Raw genomic sequence first — 27379 nt, forward strand, 5'->3', positions numbered from 1 at the left:
GCTGCTTGCATTTCTTGGCTCATGACCTCTTTCTCAAATCACTCCAGTTTCTTGCTTCTATCATCACATTTCCTTCTCCCCTTTTAGTCACATCTCCCCTTTGTAAGGACACTTGCATGTAGGGTCTGTCAGGATAATCCAGGATAATCTTGCCCTCTCAGGATTCTTAATTTAATCATACCTGCAAAGTCCCTCTTATCCTATGAGCTAACATTTCCAGGTTCTAGGGATGAGGATGTGATATCTTTGGGGCCATTGTTCAGTCTACTGTAGGGAACTTTCCCCTTGTATCACAATCACATGGGCTTCAAATTCAGAATGACCTGGGTTCACACAACCACTTAGCAATTGTCTGAACTTGGGCAAGTGACTTAATTAGTTTTCTTCGCTGTTAAACTGGGATAAACTCAGCACCGACCTCATAGGGTTACTTTGCCGATTAGATCAAGTAATGTATGTTAAGTGTTTAGCAAACTAGGTCCTCACTAAATGTTAACTAGCATTGTCATGGTTAATGTAGGACCCAATGTGTTTACTCTGCCCTGAATAAGGAGAAACAGATCTATGCAAAGTGAGTGATTTCACAAATAGAGAACATGGTGGATTTTTCTCAGCTCCACTCCATGTTCACTTGGGTGTGTTGGTCACCTTTTCTTGTTCTATAGTTGATGAGCAGGTGTCAATGCCCACTTCTCTGCTCAATTCCTGGTAACTGCAGACATCTATCTGGAATAGGTTGGCTCTGCCAAGGTGGGGCCTTTCCTATTCCACCCCTTCGTTCTTTATTATTTTTAGCTGTTCAGCACATGAGAATTATAATCTCCATTATACATTGTTATCAAGACCTGCCTGTCCCACCCTCTGCACAGAGCTCTTTCCTTGAAATAGGACTGTATTAAATCCTACCACCAGGATTACTTCATTCCTAGTTTTTTCTTGGAGCTGTAGTGTCCAAGTGGATCGTGATAGATGGGGGTATGGAGAGGGAAATGGTTTTTCAATAGCAGCACCCACATTTTATTTTATTTTTTTTATTTTTTGAATTAATTTTTATTGGAGTATAGTTGCTTTACAATGTTGTGTTAGTTTCTACTGTACGGCAAAATGAATCAGCTATACATACACATATATCCCCTCTTTTTTGGATTTCCTTCCCATTTAGCTCACCACAGTGCATTAAGTAGAGTTCCCTGTGCTATACAGTATGTTTTCATTAGTTATCTATTTTATACATAGTATCAATAGTGTATATGTGTCAATCCCAATCTCCCAATTCCCCCCACCACTCGCCTTCCCCCTTGGTATCCATATATTTGTTCTCTACATCTGTGTCTCTATTTCTGCTTTGCAAATAAGATCATCAACACCATTTTTCTAGATTCCACATATATGCGTTAATATACAATATTTGTTTTTCTCTTTCTGACTTACTTCAGTCTGTATGAGAGTCTCTAGGTCCATCCACATCTCTACAAATGACCCAATTTCATTCCTTTTCATGGCTGAGTAATATTCCATTGTATATATGTACCACATCTTCTTTATCCATTCCTCTGTTGATGGACATTTAGGTTGCTTCCATGTCCTGGCTATTGTAAATAGTGAGCAGCACCCACATTTTAGAGAAATGGTTTTTGTTCTGTTTGGTTTTTTCTTAGGTGGTATTAAGCTTCTTTCTAATGGCTTTCAGATGGGCTAGGGGTTTATTATTATGTAAAGATCACTGATTGCTTTCCTCAGTTCACTTCCATCATCCTAATTAATGAAAATTTTTTCTCAACTGCAGATAGGTGAATGGTTAAATTTAATTTTTTTGTGACCTTGACATTTTTGTCTTTGATTGTTATAGTATTTTCTTGAGGCTATAAAAGGGGCCGCCTCACAGTCGAAGGTAACAAGCCATATTGAACCAGAAATCATGATTTTTTTGAACATTTTTTATTTACTATGAGCTTGGAAGTATCTGCCAAACTTGTTCAAATACTTGGCAATTCAGAAAGATATTATGCAACAGTGATGCTACTGTTCTATTATATTATATCCTAATCATGATGAAGTTCTCATATATTTTTCTAACTCACGTTAAGCTTATCCTGCATCTTAGTATTGCCACTGTATCTACAAACAACTGTTTCCATTTGATAGCCAAAAAAAAAATAAAAAGACTAAAGCTATGTTTTATTTGCTGTCTCTCAGCACACATATAAAAGTGTTAAATAGAACCTAGTACAAAAGGAGTTACTCATATTTCTTAGATGTTTTGTAACATATGATTTGGGAGCCATGAATACTAACTGGTATTCAGTAGATATAAATAAGTTTGTTTGTTGGATCATTATTTTTATTGAATCCTTTTGGAAACGGTTCATTATAACCAAAAGAAGGTAAATAGTTTAAGTAATTTTAGAATACATATTGTTCATTTTTGACTATAAATTAACAATATGAATTGATTTAAATGGACATTTCAGTCATTGATTCTAAAATTTGAACTAATACAAGAGATGGAATTCAGCTGCCCAGGCAAGCTTCTGGGGTTTGATTATTCAACTGATTAAGATGCTATTTGTCAACTCTAGTTTACCACCCCTTTTAATTATATAGATAATCAAACTAAGAACTGCTAATTCTGTCTCCTATTAATTGATTGTAATTACCTACAGATTAAAACTGCATGTGCAATTAACTCAGAGAATTAATTGATAGAAGGGAATTGATAAAAGGGAAACAGAACGAGCTTGGCATAAAAGAGGCTCTAGGGACAACAGGACTGCTGAACCCAGTGGTGTCTTTGGCTCTGTCAAGTCCTCGTAAAGATACACCGCACTTGCTGCTGGACTTCTCTGGCTCTGTCAGAGGCAGTTGCATAGATTATTTCCTGTGAACGTTTGGTTTCTTTGTTGACTGAAACAATATATGTGAAAAGTTTAAACTCCTGTTGTCTTTGGGTTTTGTGCTGATATTCAGACAATTTGGACAAATCTATCAATTTGCAATATGGAGGAAATGCTTGTCACTACAAAGATCACAGAAAAGTGGTGAATGTTTTAACTAGCTAGAGATTCTTCCTTCCTTCCTCCCTCTTTTCCCTTGTTTCTTTCCTCATTTTCTTGGCAATATCACCAGATACAATCTTACCAGTTTTCTGTGACTCATCTAAATAATTTGTTTCTAAAGTAATTATGCTTATTAGATTTTAAAAATCCCTCTCATCTGTGTAAATAATTGGCTCATTGTTAACTGCATAAATTTGAATGAAAATGGGAAATGAAATAAAAAGCCACCCCCAACTCATATGTATTTAAAAACTATTACCGTTATAAATATCAAGAGAGGGAAGATGGTCTGGTGAAAAAAATATTTGGTCCTGAAAAAAAGAATTTAAAGAATTTTAAAAATCCCTTTTTAAAGACTCTTCCATTTTTTCAGATGTTTATATCAGTTGTATTACATGGGGCCTTTCACTCTCAGCGGTTTCCTGAGTGGCCTTTCACCCAATACCAAGTCAGTGCAGTAGCATATACTAAACATATGCTTGGGGCACAGCATTGTATTCAATATTATGGAGAATACAAAGCAAGTTAAAGACTCTCAAGTCTAGACAGGGAGATGAGATCTAAAGAAGACAACAAAATAACATGAACTAGTGGTATAATAAAGTTTTTCAAAGAGTCTAAATAATTATTGAGGAAACGCAAGGACACAAAGACATCAGTATGGATATTTAACAATTTTTTTTAATGTTCAAAGTTAACTAATAACTCCTTGTTAACCTGATGGGATATTTTGGTTTCTTTCCAAATTTTGCTCTTGTATTTTCCCCAGATTTGTTTAATCTCAGAGTATTTTATTCTGTCCTGCTGGCTGATAAACTGGGAGTTCTAACAAGATTTCTTATTTTTTCACCTATCAATATACAGCCTACTCTTGCTCCCTCTCTCTCTCTCTCTCTCTCTCTCTCTCACACACACACACACACACACACACCCCCTTAGATTTCAGAATCTTAATTTCTCTTTGACATTATCTGTGAAGCTTGTTGGCTCTGTGAAGGGTTTGTGAAGATTTAGTCTGATGTATGACTTTGGTCTTCTTCAAACTATCAGCTTATAACTTTTGACTGACTTTGTGGAATAAACTGGAATTTGTTGCACGTCACCTTCTGTGCTTGGCTTCTGAGGAGGAGTCATTAGTATAGATCAGTGTGTGAATGATTACCTTGAGGATTTTAGTGGAGGCTTTATTGCTTCCTGAAGTGGAAAAGTTTTAGCTATATTTTCTAGTGTGATATGTGAATACTGGAGAAAATAATGTATGGCCTTCTTGATAATATGAGTCTGTTTTGTGGGTAAACAAGATAAAATATTTGAAATGCTCTGGAATCTCTTGGAAAAATAAGTCATATAGCATTTAGTTTCATTTTGGGTTGGGCTCTTCAGCGATCAGGAAGATTCCCTTTTGCCTGTGAGATTTAACCTTGTGAGGCTAATTCTAGTTCACCAGTGTTTACATAGTAACTTTAATCACATCGCTAATGAACCAGAATCACAGAGCAATTCCAAGTAAGATATTGTCCTTGCCCTGGAAGAGTTTATACATTTAAAAAGGAGATTGGAAAGAGATGCTCTGTTATCTAAAATAGTGAGAACATTTATTGTAGAAGTTCATTAAAGGAAGTGGGCGAAATAGGGATAGTGCTAGTAAATTGAGAAATGCTTCAAATTAGTCAAAAAAGCTTCATAAGAAATGTGGGGTATACACATCTCTAATACTCTTATGCTATTCCTTTATATCCCCCTGGGTTTATGAAAGTCCCCAGTAAAGTATGACGTGTATGGCCTTTCCTTTGCTATCCTCTTCTCAGATAATAATATTTTCAGATTCTGTATGATCTACCCATTATTGGCATTCGCTTCCATTAAAGATATTCATTTCTTCATATTGGGTTGTGATTGAGATATATAATTTGTTATGGTGCCTCTCCTAGAGATTTTTCCTTTTTGATAGAGGGCAGAGACTGACTGAAATTGAGGAAATATATGTAAAATTAAGATGGGGTAAGATGTGTGTGTGTATATTGATTAGGATGTCTCTGACCCATATAGGACCCTTATGGTCCTATAAATAAATTGAAGCAATGAAATGAGAGAATACATTCCTTCTGATTTTTCTCTAAATTTATATGAAATTAACTGGTCCGTGGAGGACTCTATTAAATTAAAAGTTTCAGGAAGATATATATATGAATAAGTATTAGAAAGAAAATTGGAAATGTAAAAATAGTTTGATTCATTTGGATGGCAGGATTAAATTGTATTTCTGAGAAATAAGTGGACAAATAAATCTGAAATCTCCTCCTCTTCATTAAAAATTTTGTGCAGAAATCCCACATAACTACCATGAGACAGAAGAAATATGTGGGCATATACTGGCTAACCTTTTGCTCTTCCAACCTATTTACCTTAAATACTTTCAATAATTTTATTTACTTCACAATATCAAAACTAGCACCTTCATAATAATTTTGAATTCTCTTTTAAAGTGCTTATGTAACAGGGAGAGGAGGTTTTCTTTTGTTTTCGTTAGTGCTATTCACAAATCTGATTTTGCTTTAAGCCTCCCTTAAAAAAGAAGTCAGTGTTCTTGAAGAGAAGAATCAAAAGAATGAACTTATTAGTTTTCTGATGGGCACACTGTATGTAATAAAAACACGAGAGCATTACTGTATGAGGAAGCCCATTAATTGAAGCCTCTCTCTATGCAGTGCTATCACTTCCTCATCTTGTTATGGTTAGATGAAAAGATGTGATTTTAATACAGAATAGTGGGCCATAAAGATGATTTACTTTCCTCTTTGTAACACTAAGCAGTATGATCAGTGTGTACTTTTCCTGGATAAATATTCTTTTAACCTGCATTGATATTTCCAACAGACAGAGCGTTCTATGATTGGAGAGGAGTAGTGTCAGAAAGGTTTTCCTGTTTGGCTCGTGACTCCAGTTGGCCTAGTTTCTCTGGATCATCATCAGTATTTCAGGATTATTGTAGTGTAAGTATTTGTAAAACCGGACATAGAGATGAGTTACCATTTTTCTAGCAAATGATTGAATTCATTTTGATATAACATGTAAGATGTTACTATGGGCATATTTCATTCCTAAAATGATTCTCCATTGAAATTCATCTTTTTTCTGAAGCAGTACTTTTGTTCTGTTGTCTTATTTTGTGTAAATCTTGCTGATCACCTTAACTCCTAAATATGTATATTAGTTTTTGTTTGAAGAGTGGTAATAGCCAAAGTGATCATCACAATGGTTTGCCCTAAATGTGATAGCGACTATTTTTGTAATGGTACCTAGACTATCAAGAAAATACAGTGGAAGCCAGTGGAGAATAAAGATGTTTGTTAGGAGTGTGGCACTAAGAGGACTTAACAATCCAAGGACAATGTCACGACCACATACTAATGGTTTTGTGAGTGAGTGCTCTCCAAACTGGGACGTGAGAATCTATGACTTGAAGATGGAATCAGGACTTCACATTAAGTTCACCTGCTCATCAGGGCAAGTTCTGAGATGTCTCTATGTAAATACAGTAAGTCCCCTACATATGAACCTCCAAGTTGCGAACTTTCAAAGATGCGAATGTGTTCACATGTCCAATCACGTAAGTTAGTTCACGTGTCTGGCATACATTGTTACGTGCGTGCGTCCTGTACGAGTGGTTGTGCTTTTGTGTACTTTAATGTATAGTACTGTGTAGAGTACAGTAGTACAGTACGTTTATTTCAAGCCCAGGATGTCCAGAAGCAAGCGTAAAAGCAGCAGTATGTATTGTACTGTACTTTTCAAGGTACTGTACTATAAGATTAAAAATGTTTTCTTTATTTTTTGTGTTTTTTTATGTATTATTTGTGTGAAAAGTATTATAAACCGTTACAGTACAGTAGTATATAGCTGACTGTTAGTTGGATACCTAGGCTGACTTTGTTGGACTTATGAACAAATTGGACTTAACAAATGCTCTCTTGGAGTGGAACTTGTTCATGTGTAGGTGACTTACTGTAGTAGAAACAACTCATGTGATTCTGAAATCTTTAGCAATGATTTCTTAAAAGAGTGCAAAATGCCATTTTATAATATTTGTGTCTCACGGTGTCTGTATAGATGTCTGGATTTTTTACATCTCCCATGTGTTCTGCTCTGTATGTGAATGTGTCTGTCTCATTTTTCTTTTCTTTCCTCTTTTTATATCATGAATTATTTTTCTTTTCGACTTGTGATTTGTATTAGTGTTCTTGGGCTGCCATAACAAAATACCACAGACTGGGTGGCTTAAACAACAGAGATTTATTTCTAAAAGTCCTGAAGGCTGGAAGTCCAAAATCAAGGTGCCAGTACAGCTGTTTTCTCCTGGGGCCTCTCTCTCCTTGGCTAGCAGAAAGCTGCCTCCTTGCTGTGTCCTCACATGGCCTTTCCAGTGTGTGTTTCTAGTGTCTCCCTCTCTTCTTATAAGGATGCTGGTCATATTGGATTAGTGCCTTACCCTTATGACCTCATTTAACCTAATTACCTCTCTAAGGGTCGCATCTCCAAATACAGTCACACTGGGGCTTAAGGAGTCATATGAATTGTGGGGAGACACAGTTCAGTCCATACACCATTAGACAGCTGATAACAATTATTTTTCTTATCTACTGGATAGTTCGTTATCTAGTATTTTTAAAAATCTTGAGTTTTTATATTTTTTCTGTAAACCAAAACTTTTGAATTACGTCATATTTAACTTCTGCTGCTAAATTCTTTGTGAGTAAATGTACTAAAACTAAATCATTGCATCCCTGTTTTAGATAAGGACATTATACGAACATTATTAAGGAAAATTATATGAATTTAGATGAGGAAATTATATGAATATTGTTTAGTGAAATTCAAAGTCTTCGTAATCTACTATTTTCAGAACATAGTAATTAATTACAGAATAGACAGTTACCTCCAGCTAATTGGATGTATATTGCTAATTCATACATGTCCTTAGCAAAAGTAACACCCATAGAAGGCTGTTTTCATTTTCATTTTCCAGTAAAGGTGAATAAATGAACTACTGCTTACCCTGTTTTACACTAATAATTTAGAGATTGCTCCTAGCTGTGTGAAGAAGTACATTTAAACATATTTCTTTGGGGAATAAGTTGGGCAAGAGTAGACATGACTGTGGAGAGCTCCAGATGCAAGACTGGGAGTGTTTACTCATTGCCCACGGGGGAATTAGGAGTACAAAGAGCTACTAACCATGGCTTTGGCATAATAGATGGTGCTTTGGGTATGTGTACCTGTCTAAAGAAATTTGGGGTGGACTAGAGTGGAGACCGGGTGAGCATTAATAGGCCTTTTGCCTCAGTCCAGTTAGAGATTTATCTTACTCTTGCAAACCCACTATGTTGTGGGCGGGGTGTGATTGGATAAGAGGGGATAAGATTCAAACCTTCAGATTTCTTTCCTGCAGCTCACTGCCTCTTTAATTTTCACCATTGAAAGTCTAATTTATTTATTTATTAAGGATTCCCCTTTCATTTATCCTTTAAAATAATAACAGTACTAGAAGGGATCAAATACCAAGTTCTAAGTTAATCTTTTTTGCCATTTTTTTTATTGTGGTAAAATACACATAACATAAAATTTACCATTTTAACATTTTAAGTGTACAGTTTGGTGGCATTAAGTACACCCACATTGCTGTGTAACTATTACCACCATCCATCTCCAGAACCTTTTTATCTTTCCAAACTAAAACTCTGTACCCAGTAAACACTAATTCCTTGTTCTTCCTTCCCCACCATCCTCTGGCAACAAGTATTTTACTTTTTCTTTTGTGACTGGCTCATCTCACTTATAATGTCTTCAAGGTTCATCCATGCTGTAGCATGTGTCAGAATTTCCTTCTTTTTTAAAAAGGCTGAATAATATTCTATCGAATATATATGCCATATTTTGTTTATCCATTCATCTGTTGGTGGACACTTGGATTACTTCCACCATTTGGATATTGTGAATAATGTCACTATGAACAAGGGTGTAGAACTATTGTTTGAGCCCTTTCTTTTGCTTCTTTTGGATATATACCCGGAAGTGGAATTGCTGGACCATATTGTATTCCTATGTTTAATATTTTGAGGAATCATCATATTATTCTGCAGAGTGGTTGCACCATTTTACATTCCCTCTAGCAATGCACAAGTGCTCCAATTTCTCCACATTTTCATCAGCACTTATTATATTTCTGTTTTCTTAATAGCCAGCCTAATGGGTGTGAAGTGTTAAGTAATCTTGATGTGAGTTTGTTCAATCAGGTCCAGAAGACAAAAGTAACTAGGAAAGTTGAGAATGTAGAAAGAAGTTTGCATTGTTAAAAGAGAAGACAGGGTGCAGAAAACCCTGTATTTGATTTTGTAGGAGGAGAGAAAAATATAACACATTTTGCTTTCAAAACGTTCTCTATAGCTTAGCTACTCTTATCAAAATTTTAATTTGCTCAAATAAGAAAGTCACTGTGGATATGATTTCTTTAGGCTAAAAGAAAATATCCCTTTTAAGCCAGAGTTTCTGTTTTCTTTTTGAAGTATTTTGAATCCTATAAGTTTTTAGTTCTAATTAAATAACACAATAATTTATATGTCTTTAGTTTTAATGTTTCATTTCTGCAACTGCAGACTTATCATATTAGAATTGTATTCGAATTCCCAGTTATTTTAAACAGTGGCAGATAGCCCCCTAAAACTTCTTTACATGAAGTTAAAGAAACTGCATTCCTAAGAAAAAGTTACTAATTCTACTTTTTATGATCTCTGAAGTCCTGAGACATTTATAGCCTTAATTATCTTGAAGGATAATATTTATCCAAAGTAAGTGAGCACCTGTGAATATGATCCCTTGCATAACATAAAAATGTAGTATTATATTTCAATAATATAGGAAAGACCACCTGTCTCCAACTTTGTTGTTGCAATTTCATTTCATAACTCTTCTTTACAAGGTTTGCTAACTTTATGATAATGTATGAAGCACTCTGGAAACCCACAACCTGAAGGACTGTAGGTGTGAAAAACAACTCTGGTATTTATCAAAATTCTGAGGTGCAAAAATTAGTATCAATAGTGCTCTTAAAAAAGCTAGGATAGGGCTTCCCTGGTGGTGCAGTGGTTGAGAATCTGCCTGCCAATGCAGGGGACACGGGTTCGAGCCCTGGTCTGGGAAGATCCCACATGCCGCGGAGCAGCTAGGCCCATGAGCCACAACTACTGAGCCTGCGCGTCTGGAGCCTGTGCTCTGCAACAAGAGAGGCCACGACAGTGAGAGGCCCGCGCACCGCGATGAAGAGTGACCCTCGCTCGCCGCAAGTGGAGAAAGCCCTCGCAGAGAAACGAAGACCCAGCACAGCCAAAAATAAATAAATAAATAAATAAATAAATTTTTAAAAAAAAGCTAGGATAAAAGCAAATATTGACAGAAATTTGTGTAAGAAGTTAATTTCTATCTAATATTTATAAACATATAGAGTAAAAACTTTTATTCATTATTCATCAGTAAGGCAAAACTCTCCTCAGTGAGTGGCTAACTCACGACTCTGTTGCAGTGGCTCTGGGATCAGAATGTTCCCTGAAGGGAACTCTGCCATTTGGTGACCCCTAGAATGAGGATGAGATGACAAGCAAGGGACTGCCCAAGCATGCATGCTTGTGTACTTATTGTGGTGGTGACAGGGTTCAGGGATGGAGGAGCAGAGGGGAAAGAACAGTTGTGGTTGTCTGAATGGGAGAGCAGAGTGCATTTCAGGAAGTGAAAGAAGTTGAGTGTGGCAAAAGTATAGCATTCAAGAGGGCAAGTGACAAGAAATTAAACTGAAAATTTAAGCAAGTTCCATGTCATGAAGTGCCTTCCTTGTAGGAAGACATTTGATCCCTTTATTTTCTTAATCTTGGATGGAAAGAATTTGCCTAACCTTGACACTAGGAAGTAAGGGATTACAAGGAAATAGAACTTGGTTTAATAACTAGTTGCATTATACGTTGTTTCGTGTTTCAAAGAATGCGCTGTGAGTCCTCTGGGCATCTGGACCTCCCTCCTTTCAAGGAGAACAAGTCCTATATGAGAGAAGAAACCAAGAGTCACTTGTCCTGTTTTTAAACATACTTATAGATTCAGCTCATAAACAAAACCAAAAATTATTAGTTTTGCAGAAACATATTTTTAGAAATGAAAAAAGAAATTTCATATATAACATTATGCTTCACATTAGCTTAATTTTGACCATGAAATGGGTTGACTAGATTTTAATGAAATTTCTTATCACTCTTCTCTGGAGAATTTTCTTGAGCCATTTTGGGAAAAGAAAACTGTAAGAATCTAGGGGGATATTCTTCTCTGAACTTGGAAATTTAGATATTTTTGTGTGATTCTTTACCAAATTGTGCTGTCAGAAGACTGTGGGCATTCACTTGATTTTAGTACATAATAAAAAATAGTAAATTAACTTTTAATATGTAAAATATCTTTGCTCATTTTTTTCTCCTCCATCACACTTTCTTCTCTCTGCTCTTTTCCTTCCCTCCTCCACACATTTGAGAGGTATTGTAATCATTTTCATACTCATGATTTTCTCCTCTTGTGGGCTGCATTTGATAAAAAATGTCATCTGATCTGATTTTCTGATATTTTGAAGAATTAACACAAATCATTATGACTATTAAATTTAAAATTTCTATTTATTCAAATAATTTCCTAAATTTTTAAAAATCATTTTGGGTATCAATGAAATTACATTTTGAAAATTCTGTTCCTACAGAATTAGGCTTGGGTTTAATTTAAGCCTTGAGTTAACTACGTGACTATGATTTTTTGACATACTGAAGAGCATTCCAACAGTTTACTCTGATCTTTTAATTTGTTTGTTTTGGTACTATTACAAGTAGTGATGTCTAATGCTGTACATTATCTTCAAACTTCACATTTTAATTTTGAAATGCATATTTATTTTCCTATGAAATATAAAATTTTGAATCTTTGTGAAAGAATGATATATTTATTTTGATATATACATATATGTAAAACTATTTTTTCAACATATATAGTTGCAGTTAAAACCCCACATTTTAATAGTTATATTGCCTTGCAGCAGTATTATCTGAGCCTGATATTTTTATATCATATGGTTTATATGGGCCTAGGTAATTTATAATCATCATTTATTTTATTTTTATTAAATCTTTCCTTTTAGATAAAAATTTCAACTGTTGCCTTAGTTAAAGTACTTTTTGGGAAAAATAAAGAGGTACTCCATTGCAGAATTCCTTTAGCAATAAATAGGTTAAGATGTATAGTAACAATAAATTGGTCAAAACATATATATTTAAAACTATTCTCACAAAGTTTTAAAAGAAAGCACTCTTGGTGATTGCAAGATTTGGATTGTAATGTTACTTAGGCTTACCAATGTACCGTCATTTAAACGGCTCACAGTACCATTTATACTAAATAATATTCAAAAGTGGAAGGTTAGGTAAATAAACAGGATAATTTTAAATTTGTATTTTTGGATCAATATATTTTTACAGAGAAAAATCTTGATCTATACTTCTCTTTTCTTTTATCATAAAAGACCACTGGATTTTTAGTTTAGTAAGTAACTTCACAATCTTTCTTTACTGTAGAAGCCAAAAGATTCAATCAAATTCTGTCAATCATGTTGCCCCTTTATTCTGAGATGTCCTCGTGTGGGAAAGGTATTTGAGGGACACTAGGCCCATGGGCATTAGTAATAGTGCTTGTTGTAGTTCTAGTTTTATAATAATCTCCAGTCAACATGCGCATTCTTTCTGAGATAAGCTGGTGTGTGATTGTTACCAAAACCTGGATGAAAGAATGAAAAGCTGGATGCAAAGAACATTGGAGCAGATATTAGGTTAAGGGAGTGAACAGACTGTGCCTACCCTGGGGAATCCCCCCACCCCCACCCTTCTGGGAAGCTAGGTACGCTTGTTCTCTAGGAAAGGGAACATTAACTAAATTTCTTAAAAAGTAATGAAAGAGAACAAACTGTAAAAAGGCAGCCAAAAAAGGCAAACATCTGTTACTGAACATGTCTCACTTGACTTCCTTTTAATGTTCTTAGGAATAAATTTATGAACTAGGAAAGGTTCAGCACTAATTAGCTTGTTTTCATCAAACAAAATGCACCAGACATGGATGTTGAATATGAATGAAAACTTCAGTAGTAATAATAAGTAGGCATAGAAAGTGCCAGGAGACATAGAAAGTGCCAGGAGACATAAACATCCTGGGTTATGGCCACAGGCTTTGGATAATGCTATGGCTGTTAATATTGCATTGACTTAGATTTGTTGTGATATGCTTTCTTAAATGATCAGAAAAAAATGTCTGAAAAGTCAAGTGTATTCATTAAACAGTAGATGGATTAGGTGCAAAATTTTCTCTTCAATTATACACATTTAGGCTAATGAGATGTTAGAATGAATTGGAATAACAAATACAGAGGTACTCAAAGGCAAAGTTTTTTAGTAAGAGCAGCAGCAGTGTTGATAGCTGTAGCTTGTCGTAGGTGTGGAGATCCATACTTTATTCAAAACTCTTGGGACCAGCCATATTTGGGAATCAGAAAATTCCAAACTTTAGAAAGGTAAGAAGATAAGTAGATCTGTAATCAAACCTGTAATCAAAGCATGGTAATGTTTTGTAGTAAAGCATAAGAATATTCTCATTAAGTGGGAGATACAGGCTACTATATAGGTCATTTGTTGGTTGGTTCTGGTCAGGTTTTGCCACCAAAGGTTAGGTGAGTTAAATTCTCCCTTCCATATGTGTTATGAAAAACTTGTTGGTTTTCAAAGCTTTCTGGATTTCTGAGTTACAAATAAGGAATCATAGGCTTATAGTAGTAATAGTGATAGCAAAAGTAATAGTAGTGGTGGTCATAGTAGATAAAGGTGATGGGGAAGATAAGGAGATAAGGACAGACACACACACACAAATATATACACACACTGTGAAAATAAATAAAGGGAACCTCATTTAAAATGGAGCCATGCAGCCTGAGGGGGAACTCTCACGTGTATACCACTCTTTGCACTTGCATAACCAGCAGGAAGAAGGAAGGTAAGAATTGTTTTGACAAGGGAAGACATTAATCACACGGGAATTTTATCTCCTGCTTTTCAGAAAAAGAAGGAACGTCCCCCACAACCTCAGGCTCTTGCTCTTCTCCAATGAACTTTTGTTCAAAACAACCCTTCTTAATTTCCTCCTAACACCTACTCAAAGCAAGACCCCTCTCCTTTATTCTTCAGACTTGCCTGTGATTCACCATAGCTTCTCTGTCCCAAATTGCAATTCTCTGCTATTCCCGAATAAACCCATTTTGTGGGTAAAATAACTGGCTATTTTATTTTTAAGGTTGAAAACATACACATACACACACGCATTATTAGTTCTATAAGGAAAATACCATGATCGTATATTCATTGTTCTTGATACTTGATGCAAGACATGTCCTGGAATTAATTGCAGAATGTCCATGTTTATGTGATTCCCAATAGCAGAATCAGGCAGATGTGATTATATATCTCTGACAGATGCTACTCCCTGTGATTCTTCTTCCCTGAATCCCACCTAAAGGAGCACCACTACTTTTATTTTTTCATAGTGCATCATGAATCTCTTTACTGGTTTATTACTGGCCTTCCTCACTAAATGTAGGTTCCATAAGGCTGAGGACATTTTAGATCACCAGTGCAACCCCAGTGTCTAGAATGGGTTCTGTCATAAACTAGAGGTTTAGAAAATATTTGTTGAATAAATGAATAATAAGCTATTTGACATTTCCCCAAGTGGAACACATAAGAGACTCAAGGTTCCAAAGCAGTGAAAAACACAACCATGATAATATTATTAAGAAGAGGAAAAAGAAAAAAACATGATTTAAGGATGTTGCATAAATTTTGCTCTAATTTTTTTTTTTTTTATCTGTATTGACTGAAAGAGTTGTACGATCCTTAATTATTTGTCCTGAAATGGACTTTTTGGCCCATTCCTCTTCTCTGGAATTCGTGGCCATTCTCATTTTGTCACGCAGTTCTCCTGTTGGGTTCTTTTTTTCTTTTTTCTAACCTCCTCCAACAGTCTCATTAGAAGATCCCTTTGAGTCTGCAGACAGGATGGGTTTCATTGGCTGTCTGGAGAGGACCAAACAAATCCATCCCAAGGGCACAAACTCAAAACTCTGAGTTGTAGGAGATCTGGTGATGAAAACTAGGTTGCAGATGGTGAGATCTGGTTGGTAGTAATCAGGAGACCACACACACTCCCATTCATTTGTTGTGTTAGGAGAGTATCAGAGGATGACGATCCTCTCAGCCACACAAGGCTGCTTCAGGGCTCTGTCTGCGGTGATTGATTCCTAATCTGACTCCAGTTGTATCCTTGAACCAGACACATAGGACAACTTTTAAACTCAAATTATTTTAGGTCTTTGTGTTCTTCCTTCTCTGTTCTCCCTATACTGTTACCACATAATTATGACCATCCTATAAAGCCTTTAACATCTGCTTTTTACCACGTGTTAAAATAATTTTTATAAATATGCTCGTAATACCTATATTCTGAAGGAAACCCAGATGAGCCAAAAATGAGAAAATCAACCATACTTATTATAGCAACAATGCTTTATAACCTTATTTTTTTCACTCAAAAATATATTCTGAGCATCTTTTCTTATTAACATATTTTATTTAATATTAAATAACTCATTTTTGGTTATCTTGGCAATTGACAATGCTTTAATGGAATGCAGTGCATTATATTTGTAGTTAAATGTTGGTGCATATTCTAAATTTCTTTAGGATAAATTCCTTGTAGTGGAGTTGCTGGTATGCTTCCCCCTTTTGCTTTGTTTTTTATTATATATTGTTAATTTGTCCTCCAAAGAAGTGTTGGTTTTGGATTTTCACATAGATTTCCACTACCTCTTATTCCTCAAAAACAAAAGTACACAAAGAAAAAGCAAAGCAATAACCGACTAAAATTAGATAATTCTCTGCAGGTTTAGTTAGGCCCTTCCGACTCCATGGGTCAATAGCATTGTTATCATCCAGGAACTTGTTAAAAATTTTGCTTTCAGGACCCACCCCAAATGTATTGAATCAGAATCTGTATTTGAATAAGATCAGTAGTGATTTATAAGCATATAAAAGTTTGAGAAACACTGTTTTAGACAATACCCCATAATATTTTGCCTTTTAAGTGAGCTTTTGATAAGTAGTGACAGTCTATACAATGTAATTTTTTTCCTGACAAATACTTGAGGTACAGATACTCTATGCTGAATTTAGTCATGTGGTGGGATAGGAATGTGGTTTATTGTGAACGTTGACGAGTGAGATTATAACCGATCAAAGATATCAGAAACACATTTTCAAATAATGAAATAGAACTACAGTGAATGTCAAAATTGGCCTGGGAAAATATGCCAGCTATTTTGATAATAGAGCTTTCACCCAAATAAAATAATCTGGACAATTTCAATAAGATGATATATCATCCAAGTATATCCTGAGTCTCTAGGAATTAGATCTTAGTGATTTATAAGAACATAAAGTTTGATAAGCATTGTTTTATGTAATTCCCCATAAACATGCTCCAAACAAGGGGAAATAGTCAAGTTGTAGTTAGCAGGCTGGGGCAGCTTTTGACCACCCCCGCCATGCATCTGATTGGCTGTTCTAAATCCCATTATGATTAAGTCCTACTGACTCCCTACAAAATCATTGGAGGTTTTCTAAAAGAAATGAGTGGAAAACAAAATTGCTGAGTGCCAATCAATTAAAAATCTAATGTAAACTCTAATGCTGTCTTTGTTCACTGTATTCTGACTATTTTCATAGATTAAAAATCTTCTACCTGTATTACCAATTTCACCTTCTGGATAGAGTAGTGTATTGAGTCTGAATCCCAGTCACCTCCTACTTGTGTAATCAAGGTAAAGATATTAAACTTCTCAACTTCCTAAGGAAAAGTGAGAATTAAAGTATCTATTTTGCAGAGTCTTGTTGAATATTGAAGAACATGAACATAAAGAAGATAGTAGGTTCTAATTATTAGTTAAAACAATTTATTAGTTCTGGGATGCAGTTCCAGATCTAGCACATAGTATATAAATCTTATGATAACCAAACTCACTATTTACAATGGTCTTACAGTTAAATAAATCCCAAACAAATGCACATATGAAAAGGATTGAATTCAAAAGTTTAAAATTCTATCCAGTTTATAACCGAATTGTTTAATACTAAATTAATTACCTGGGAGGGTATGTTAAATACAAAGGGAGAAACATATTCAGAATCAAATAAGCGCCTTACATTCATTTGAGCATCAACTTCAATATCAATATGAACACAAGCACATTAAAATGTCCCCAAATTGTAAAACATGAACTCATTTCCTCATTTTGTTGTTTTAATTCTAGCTGATAAAAAGAATTAATCATATGTATTTATAGATTCATACACTTAAAATTTCAGAATAAGACAACTCATTCCTGGCAGCAGCTGTTCCATTGCTTGGCATTCTTGAATTTTGAAGTTTCCAAGAACACACACAAACCACAGGAGAGATTTGGAGCCATGTAACCTCCTAGTAAGTTTTGATATATTGAATACTTGGGAAACCCACGGATTCCCAAGACCTTTTCGTTCTTTTCTTTCTTGGGGGACAGACACTCATCTTAAACTCAAGGAATTTTTCTACCACACTATTTTTAAAATTTGTATTGTTTTATGTATCAATTATACAAAACAGTGTATTATTCATATACGTATCTATTTATAGCTCTATATCTATATCTTAAAGAATAACACTAAAACAAATACCTATAAAACTTAGGGAACAGAACTCATTGTGTCTTTTCTTTCCCTTCATATCCTGAAGAAACCAGTCTCCTTAATTTTATGTTAATTGTTCCCTTTATAATTTAGCACATCTACACACATCTCTATTTAGTATTTGCTTACTTTTACTTGTTTTTCACTTTATGTGTGTGGAATTATAATGTCTTCTCTCTCTCTTTGCCCAGAAATGTATTTTTTTTTTTAAATAAATTTATTTATTTATTTATTTTTGGCTGAGTTGGGTCTGTGTTGCTGCACGCAGGCTTTCTCTAGTTGCAGTGAGCAGGGGCTACTCTTCGTTACGGTGCGCGGGCTTCTCATTGCTGGCTTCTCTTGTTGCGGATCACGGGCTCTAGGCACGTGGGCTTCAGCAGCTGTGGCACGTGGGCTCTAGAGCTGCAGGCTCAGTAGTTGTGGTGCACGCGCTTCGTTGCTCCGCAGCATATGGGATCTTCCCGGACCAGGGCTCGAACCCATGTGCCCTGCATTGGCAGGCGGATTCTTAACCACTGTGCCACCAGGGAAGTCCCAGCAATGTATTTTTGAGAGCCATCAGTCTTCATAAATGTTGATCTGTGGCCCCGTGGTCCATTCATTTTCATGGATGCACAACATCCCATTGAATGATTACACTGCAATTTAATTATCCTTTCTATTGCTGAGAGATATTTGCCTTTTTAAAAAATTATGTCCTATTATGAACAATTCTGCTACATTCTTTTACAAATGTTAGGTGCAAGAGTTTCTCTAGGGTAAGAATTCCCAGCATCAATATGAACCTGCATCCTGTTGCATCGAGAATGGGTTATATAGATGCCAGAATATTGATCCCTTCAGCCTGGGAGGCAGGTGGACAGGGCCTGGGCAGTAGGAACTCCATAACTGATTATTAACTGCCTGAATAAGTGATCGCCTCTAGGCACAAGCAGCCTGGAGTAGACTGGCTGTGCTGGCCAGTGGGCGTATGTTCAGTGTTACCAGGCAATATAGAGAACAGTTTTCCACTCCTAGAAGCAGTTTATGAGAGTCTGCATTGCTTCATATGCTTGGCAACACTTAATATGTCAAACTTTTAACCTTTTCCAATTTGGAAGATATGAAATATTTCTTTGTGATTTTAATTTGCATTTCCCTAATGACAAATCAGGCTGAGAATTTTTTTTTCACATATTTCTAGGCCACCATTATTTCTTTTTTTTGAGCATCATGCAGTTGTATTTTCAAAAATGTATTTAGATGCATTTATACCCCTTCTGTTCTGTGCTCTCTATTTGTTCTATTTTGTCCTTTTTTTCTCTTTTGCTCCTTTGTCTTTTTTGGAAATTGATTGACATATTTTCCCCTCTTGTTCCATTTTTCCTAGTACTAGTTTTCCTTGTACTAGTTTTGTACTAGTACATTGTACAAACTAGCATTGTACTAGTTTTCCTTGTACTCGTTTGACCTTTATGTTCTTTTTTTACTTTTTATAAGTGGTTAACCTATGGATTTTAATACATGCTTTTAACTTAAAGTATATTTATCCTTTTCCCACCTCATACAGAAATCTTAGATTGCCTTAACTACCAGAGTTTAATTCTCTCTTATTATTTTCACTATTTTTAACTTCACAAATTAGAAACCATTATTTTGTTTTTTACTTCCTTGTCTGTTTAGGTTTACTTACATGCTTACCAATTTTTTTTTACCTGCCCTTATATCTAGCATCACAGGCTATAGGATGATTTTCCTTCTTGAATTACATCCTTTAGAAGTACCTTTAGTAAGGGTCAGATGGCAGAAAACTTCTGTTTATATTTATTTTTTCCTCCTCAATAATACAGTCTCAGAATCTTGAAGTTATCTTTCCCCTGTTTTCTGGCTGCCACTGTTGCTGTTGAAAAATCAGATGTTTGTCCAGTTGTCTTTCCTTTGTGAGTAATCTCTCTTCTCTACTTCTAAGGACTTCTTTTCGTTGTTCTGCTGTTTTATTATGAGATGTGTAAGTGTGGTTTTCTTTTTATTCTGCTTGGTTTTTGTTTGGCTTCCTAACTATGAAAGTCAGTGTCTTTCAGCATTCTGGAAAAAAATCTCTGTCACTATCTCTTTAAATGCTTTTTTTCTTCCACTTTTTCTTTATAAGCTCTGATTAAAACTTTTTATAAAACTCTCCTTACACATATGTTGTCTTCCATTTAATTGTCACTCTTTGTCTTTTCCCCCACTTTTTCACATTTGCCATCTCTTTGTCTCTTATTGCTATATCTGGGTCTTTTTTTCCCTCCTGATTCCTCTTTTATGTGTTTTCTTTTTGTGTGTCCATTCTTTTTTTTTTTGCTACTCACTAAGTTTCCAATTATTCCAATTATTTTTCATTTTTAGAACATTTAGTTGTTATTTTTCAAATCAGCTTGGTCAGCTTTGAAAATTTTTGGTTACTTTAATATATTTCTCTAAACATATAGAAATGGAAGCTCATTCTTATTTTATATTCTGTATACCTTAGTTTCAGTACTGGAGTCTTTGAGTTTCTGAATGTGTAGTTTGTTGTTTCTTCTGATACTTTGATCGCTTATTTTCTTATGTTTGATGATTTTCTGACTGTGAGCTCATTTTTCTTGGTATTTTACTGTGAGAATTCTTTGAATCCTGAATTTAAACTGCATTCTTCTAAAAATGATTGATATTAGCTTTTACCAGGTACTCTTTTAGTGCACTACCAACCTGGGACCACTTTATTCTTAATTTTTTGCTTTTCTTTGGCAGGGGGTGTTTAGGGAATTGCGCATAGTGTGAAGTCAGGCCCCAAATCCATATGAATGAAGTCTTTGTCCTGAAAAATTCCTAGGAATGACTTTTTCTCCTCTCCACCCAGAGGCAAGACCATGACAGACAAGTGGTCTCATGGTATCTCTTTCTCTTTCTGTTTCTACTTCTTTCTTTCTCTCCCCAGGGGAATTTTAAAATCCTGGTTTATATTCTAAGGATATTGCACTTCCAGTACCTAGGTTTTATGAGAGGTGTTCTCAGCTCTGATATTCCTTCATGCTCTGGGTTCCAGTGTTTGTCTCCCAACTGCAGGGCACGGAGCTCATTAAAACCCAGGCTCTAGGTTGTCTAAAATTTCCATGCCATCCCCAAGGCTAAGGCAGGCTCCAGAACTCATACAACAGTAAATTCACCATTCTCGTTGTTTTCTACCGGAAAAGAATTCTATTACTTTCCCTTCATTTCAGCTATGCATTTAAAATATATTTGATTTTTCTTTTTAGAATGTGTGGTAGTATTATGCTGTGATTTGTTGCTATGAACATGCTCCTGGAAGCAACAGCCCTGTTAACGTCTTTTACAAATAGGTTCCAACCCTCAGAGGGACTTACACTGGGATGTAAACTTCTCTATCCAGCTCCCTTTTTCTCATCAGTCTTTGTATTGCCTCCTGTGTGATCCTTAAATTGCTAAATATCAAAGAGTTTTGATTTCCCTTGGAGGTTAAAGAAATTTTATGTAGTGACTGGTAAAGGAAAAACCTATGTTTTGTTGGGCCACCTCCCTCAGTCTTTCCTAATTTGAAAGTTGAATGGCTTTTTGAGGCCATGGCTATTACAGAGTGACCAGCATTACCTATGGTATTCCCTCCACTTCTCTTAAGAAATGTAAAAGAAATACCACACTTGAGAACACCTTCACAATGGGGCTTCTGTGGCTCCACAAGAAGATTTTGAGAAACTATGGGTTTCCTGGGCCTATCACAACTTCCTGGGTGTGGCTCTATGGCTGGAAAACCCTTCTGTGGTTTGTATGTGTTCTTAGAAGCTCTAAAATACAACAATGTAAAGATAATGACTTGTGGAAAATTCCAAAAGGATGTGTTTGGTGCCTTCTGGTTCTGCATGTGTGCAAGTTACTGACAGTTTTCTTTTTAAAACATTTCTTATACAAGAAGCAGTAGCAGTACAAGGAATGCAACTCACTGCTATTTCACAGAATGTGCTGGTGACATGCCTGACTTCTGCTGGGGAAACACAAGTTTCAAGCCTGGCAGAAAAAGCTTTTCAGTTTATTTCACATGTTTTAATGTGTAATTTTTAATTTTATATGTATATGCTATCAGTGATTTTCTCTTCACAGTTATCTAATTTTAAAGAAACCTTTCACTTACCTTGAATGGTGTGTTTGTATATGCTTCTGGTAGGGTCACAAAGCTGTTTAAAACTATGAAAATTTCTTGCTACTTAGAAAATCCCCTTTAACCACATTTTAAGGTAAGTATTGGAGGTGTAATGTGCCAATTATAGAGTACCTTGTTATTGCAAACATATTGCAGAATTTCACACTAATAGTAGTAATATAGAAGTATGGCTAGCATTATGATGTGAAATGAAAGGCTCTCTTCCATATTTCATCTCTGGTTAATGCAAGAATTTAATCATCAAACTATGAGAGAAATTAGCAGCATTGTCAAAAGGAAAAAATAAATTCCAGATGAGATTTGGAAAGAAGGGGGAATTGGTGGATTAGGTAGCTGCTTCTAAAAAGAAGCTTGAGATGTAATATTATGTGAAATATCAGAAGTTGGTGCCAGTTAAGTTGTGGGATTTGAGAAAATATGTGGGGGAAAGGAGTCTGAAAAAGGTTTGAAATAAATTCACACAGGTTGTTAAAAAAATTGGAAAATTTTGACATGAGTATTTAATAAGTGACTTACATCGTTATCCAAGTATTGAGAATGTGTCGCTTCAAATGCATTGTCATGGAGAGACTAGGATCTTGAAGAAGTCTAGAGAAGCAGCTGGCAGCTGTGGAAAGAAGAAACATTTTGAGAGAGAATGGAATTGAAACATCAAGGCAGAATGGACTTGAGATTTTAATATATAAGTATGGAGAAAACTAAGACTTAGAAAAAAAAACCCCAGGACCCCTTAAAGAAAAGGACTGCTATTGACTTCGCAAAAAGGTGACCAGACTCCCCGCCACCGCCAGTTTCTAATTATGGTAGGTAGGAAGAAAAAGACACAACAGAGGTAACTGGAAAAAAATCAGAGAACATTTTATTAAGAAAAATCCTCAAGAATGTTTGTCTGAGACTGTTTTGCTTAGTGGCCTTCATATTTGACACCTCTCATGATGGAGAATATGCCAATCTCAGTTAGTCTGGCCAAGAAGGAAGCAGTTAAAAAAATTTAGTTGGCAAGTGTAAATAGCAGTATCACATAAGGACAGTGTGTTCCAAGCCAAGCACTTTGTTGTGTGCAAAAGTATGGACTACATAGGTTAAAAAATAATTTTTGTAGCCATGAGTATTTTTTCTAGCCATGAATATGTGTCATGGAACATCTTGGGAGCAATATTTAAAATATAGGTGCTTCTTCATGTTTTATTATCACCTATATGTTGCACATAAGTTTTAAAAAGTACAGTATTATTTTTGAGGGTGAATGCTTTGAAAAAGAAAACATGATCAGGGAATTCCAAAAGTAACAAATAGTTGATAGATGATGCAAATTAATTCTCAAGGTTATTCTTGCATTCTAACATAACGGTAGAAGAAAAGTTAATCTTCAATCTTAAAAAATGAATGACATGAAATACAAGTTTACATATACAAGTCAGACTGCATCCGAGAGAGCACTCACTATAGGACAGAGTGAAGCTTGTATTTAAAACAATCACTCTGTGTCTTAAAACTGAGTAGTTTTGCAATACAAATACAAATTTCTTCCACATTTCATCTTTACACTTTTTATATATCCTGAGATTTTATAGAAGAGACTTCTTTGGCTTCAGTTGCCAAATAGTGGTTAAATACATTTTTGCAACTTTCTGTTTTTAAATAAATTTATTTACTTATTTATTTATTTATTTTTGGCTGCGTTGGGTCTTCAATGCTGTGCGCGGACTTTCTCTAGTTGTCGCGAGGGGGGCTGCTCTTGGTTGCATTGCGTGGGCTTCTCATTGCGGTGGCTTCTCTTGTTGCGGAGCATGGGCTGTAGGCATGCGGGCTTCAGTAGCTGTGGCACGAGGGCTCTAGAGCACAGGCTCTGTAGTTATGGTGCATGGGCTTAGTTGCTCTGTGGCATGTGGGATCTTCCCGGACCAGGGATTGAACCCATGTCCCCTGCATTGGTAGGCGGATTCTTTTTTTAAAAAATTAATTAATTTATTTTATTTTTGGCTGCGTTGGGTCTTCGTTTCTGCGTGCTGGCATTCTCTAGTTGCGGTGAGCAGGGGCTGCTCTTTGTTGCAGTGCGGGGGCTTCTCATTGAGGTGGTTTCTCTTGTTGCAGAGCATGGGCTGTAGGCATGAGGGCTTCAGTAGTTGTGGCTCATGGGCTCTAGAGCGCAGGCTCAGTAGTTGTGGCGCATGGGCTTAGTTGCTCCGCGGCATGTGGGATCTTCCCGGACCGGGGCTCGAACCTGTCCCCTGCATTGGCAGGCGGATTCTTAACTACTGCACCGCAAGGGAAGCCCTGGTAGGCAGATTCTTAACCACTGTGCCACCAGGGAAGTCCCTATTTGCAACTTTAAAGCAAAAGTAAAATAAGCATTTTCGTTGTGGTATCAGGAGCACCTCAATAGCCAAGGCACTTTCTGGCACCGACTTCTTATAGAATCTGAGAGGGAAGACAACACCAACAATCCAAAATCCGTTAACCTTTACTCATTGTCAAGATTACCTCAAATTCCTCTTATCCGAGGCCATTTTTTCAAAAGCTATTTTAGGCAAAATAATTGTCATAGCAGATTATAAAATGGATATGCAATGCCTCCAGGTATCAGTTTAACCTTTGGATCACACCAAATGACCAGAAAGGGAATGACCCAGTTATTTTGAGATCTTGGAGAATCATCTTCCTAAGTTGTTCTTTCAACTATTCACTGACATTGAAGGACTGTGTAAAAGATCCATAGTAAACTCTCAAGTGTCATTGTTGAAGAGATGCTGTTGAAACTGACCATTACACTATCCCAGGCTTCTTTTGAAGGACTCATGGAAGAAATTTTTCACAGAAAATAAGTTTACTTCTCTTATAGACATTGTGAATGTTAGAACTACTGTGTTTTCTTTGTTACTTTGTGTTTTAGTTTGCCAGGCCTGCCATAATACAATACTATAGGCTGGGTGGCTGACACAACGGAAATTAATTTTCTCACAGTTCTACGGCAAAGTTGGTTTTTCCTGAGGCTTCTCTCCTTGGCTGCTTCTTGCTGTGTCCTCACATGGCCTTTTCTCTGTGCACACATGCCCCTGGCATCTCTTCCTCTTCTTATAAGGTCAGCAGTCCTATTGGATTAGAGCCTCACCCTTGTGACCTCATTTAACCTTAATTACCTCTTGAAAGGCCTTATCTCCAAATATAGTCACATTTGGGGATTAGGGCTTCAGCATATGACTTTTAGGGGAGCACAGTTCTGTCCGTAACACTTTGATAGCTGGGAATTTGAGAGGCAAATCTGTGTAACACAGTAAGCAGTATCAGAAAACACTTGACATTATTTTTCTATCCGTATTTTCCCTTTAACTTGATATTCTTTTTTCATACATACTATATTTTTTGTAAGCTACCTTAAAACTTTTTATAAGACAGAGGGCAAATAAGTAATTAAATAAATAAATTCTTATCTGTAGTAGATTTTTATGGATATTTGCTGACTGAAATGATCAGAAGGAATTGTATACCTGGGGGCCAAAAGATGCTGGAGGAGGTTCTGTGATCATACTCCTCTGAGTATACTTACTTATTTATATAAGTGTTTAGGTTTATAATATATACTTATATCAATGTTTAGGCTTATATATTATAATGGATCAGTTGTTTATCCCTTTGATAATATAATAGAACATCAATGGAATTAAGATTTTATAGACAATGAAGTTGTTTTCCTAATTGTGTCAATTCTTCTTTCTCTTATTCTAGAAAAGTTTTATCAAAAAAGAACAACAGTCTGTCAAGCCAGAATCAAAGCCAAAACCCAGGTATATCTTTTATATGATAGCATAAAAGTTTAAATTAATATGTTTGCTTTTGGTTTTATCCTGACTTAAGTATCTGCTTTAAAGAAATGTAGGTTGTTGAAAGCTCAAGTTTTCAACGTATCTTTTTCAAAGTTCCCATTTAATTTGACTAAGGCAAGGATAAAAAAATTCTTATTTTTTTGAGTGTATTAATGCTCATTCAGTAGACCAGGCTGTAGGTTTACTTTGCAGTGGCAAGTAAAAGCATTGTAAACAGTACTGTATGATGTTTCAGCAGTTTTGTTTATTAGAAACTGTGTCCTGCAATTCACTATGGTACAGCATGCCTTTCAGTGACTCTATGAGGCATTCTTAAGTTTGCTCTGCTTCTTTGTGTAGCAAATTTGTTGTCAAACTTTTGTGAAAAAATAACTGATTTTGTGAGATAGATTGGAGAGTGAGATGGAAAGAAGGGATTATGGAAAATTAACAGTGAAGTTTCTGAAAAGGACAGGTTTCAGACCTGTGCTTTCTTTTTCACTGGTAACACACTAATTTATTAATTCACCAGATATTATTTTTGTACTGACTTGGTGCAAAGCTCTGTGTCAAGCCATATAGATGCAAATAGCAAAAGGGTAAACCTTGGAGACTGAAGTTTGTCAGAGCAACCAGTTTGCAAAACTTACCCCCTAATAAATACAGGTTTATTCAAATATATTATTCAGGCTACCTTCTCTTACTTGACATCCTTCTTAATTCCTTCTCTCAATTACTCAAAAGGTATGGTCCATAATCCCTCATTCGCAATTCCAAAATCTGGAAAGCTCCAGAAACTGAAAGTTGATGTCACCTAAGGTGGTGCCAAAACTCTTAGTGTCAAAACCTGACCTGAAGTAATAAGTGATCATGATTACTCATAGTCTCTACTTTTCCCACTTCATGTGAATATTCATACTTTGCATACATATTAACACTAATTGTATTAGCTAATTAATATTAATATGTTCAATGATGGGACACTGCCCCAGACTCTACTTAAATGTTACATAATATATGGTATGCATGCTATATTAATTTCCTAGACTTTGAAACAAAATCTGAATTCCCAAATACATCTGACTCTAAGGTTCAAGTATTATGGAATTGCACTATATGGTGAATCTTGGCCAAATATGACTGTGAAATAATGCCAAACAATTGTTTAAACCTCCAATAAATAAATATCCAGTTTAAGATTAGATGTTTTCTGAGAGTTAGTCTCATAATAAATTTAGTAGTAGCTAAATTCATTAGTAGTAGCACTCATTCTGTGCTTAGTTTGTACGAGGTACTTTCATATAACTCCCATAACAACACATGATGTATTTTATTATCACCATTTTACTGATGGGTAAACTGAGGTTGAATATTTCACTTAGGGTCAATCAGCTAGTCTGTGATAGAGCTGGATTCAAACGTAGGTCCTTTAATTGCAGTCATTGCTAC

General features: G+C 35.7%; 1 protein-coding gene across 1 annotated transcript in view; it reads left to right on the forward strand.

The window, feature by feature from the left end:
• IQCM (IQ motif containing M) overlaps positions 1 to 27379 on the forward strand; it is a 483123-nt gene that overhangs the window by 214896 nt on the left and 240848 nt on the right. Inside the window, exons 8-11 of the mRNA XM_061191607.1 lie at positions 3334 to 3343; positions 5934 to 6049; positions 14851 to 14859; positions 25854 to 25912. Coding sequence (XP_061047590.1) covers positions 3334 to 3343; positions 5934 to 6049; positions 14851 to 14859; positions 25854 to 25912 — 194 coding nt within the window. The remainder of the gene's footprint in view (positions 1 to 3333; positions 3344 to 5933; positions 6050 to 14850; positions 14860 to 25853; positions 25913 to 27379) is intronic.

This window comes from Eubalaena glacialis, chromosome 5 (genome assembly GCF_028564815.1).
Source record: "Eubalaena glacialis isolate mEubGla1 chromosome 5, mEubGla1.1.hap2.+ XY, whole genome shotgun sequence".
In the NCBI taxonomy this organism is placed as follows: Eukaryota; Metazoa; Chordata; class Mammalia; order Artiodactyla; family Balaenidae; genus Eubalaena; species Eubalaena glacialis.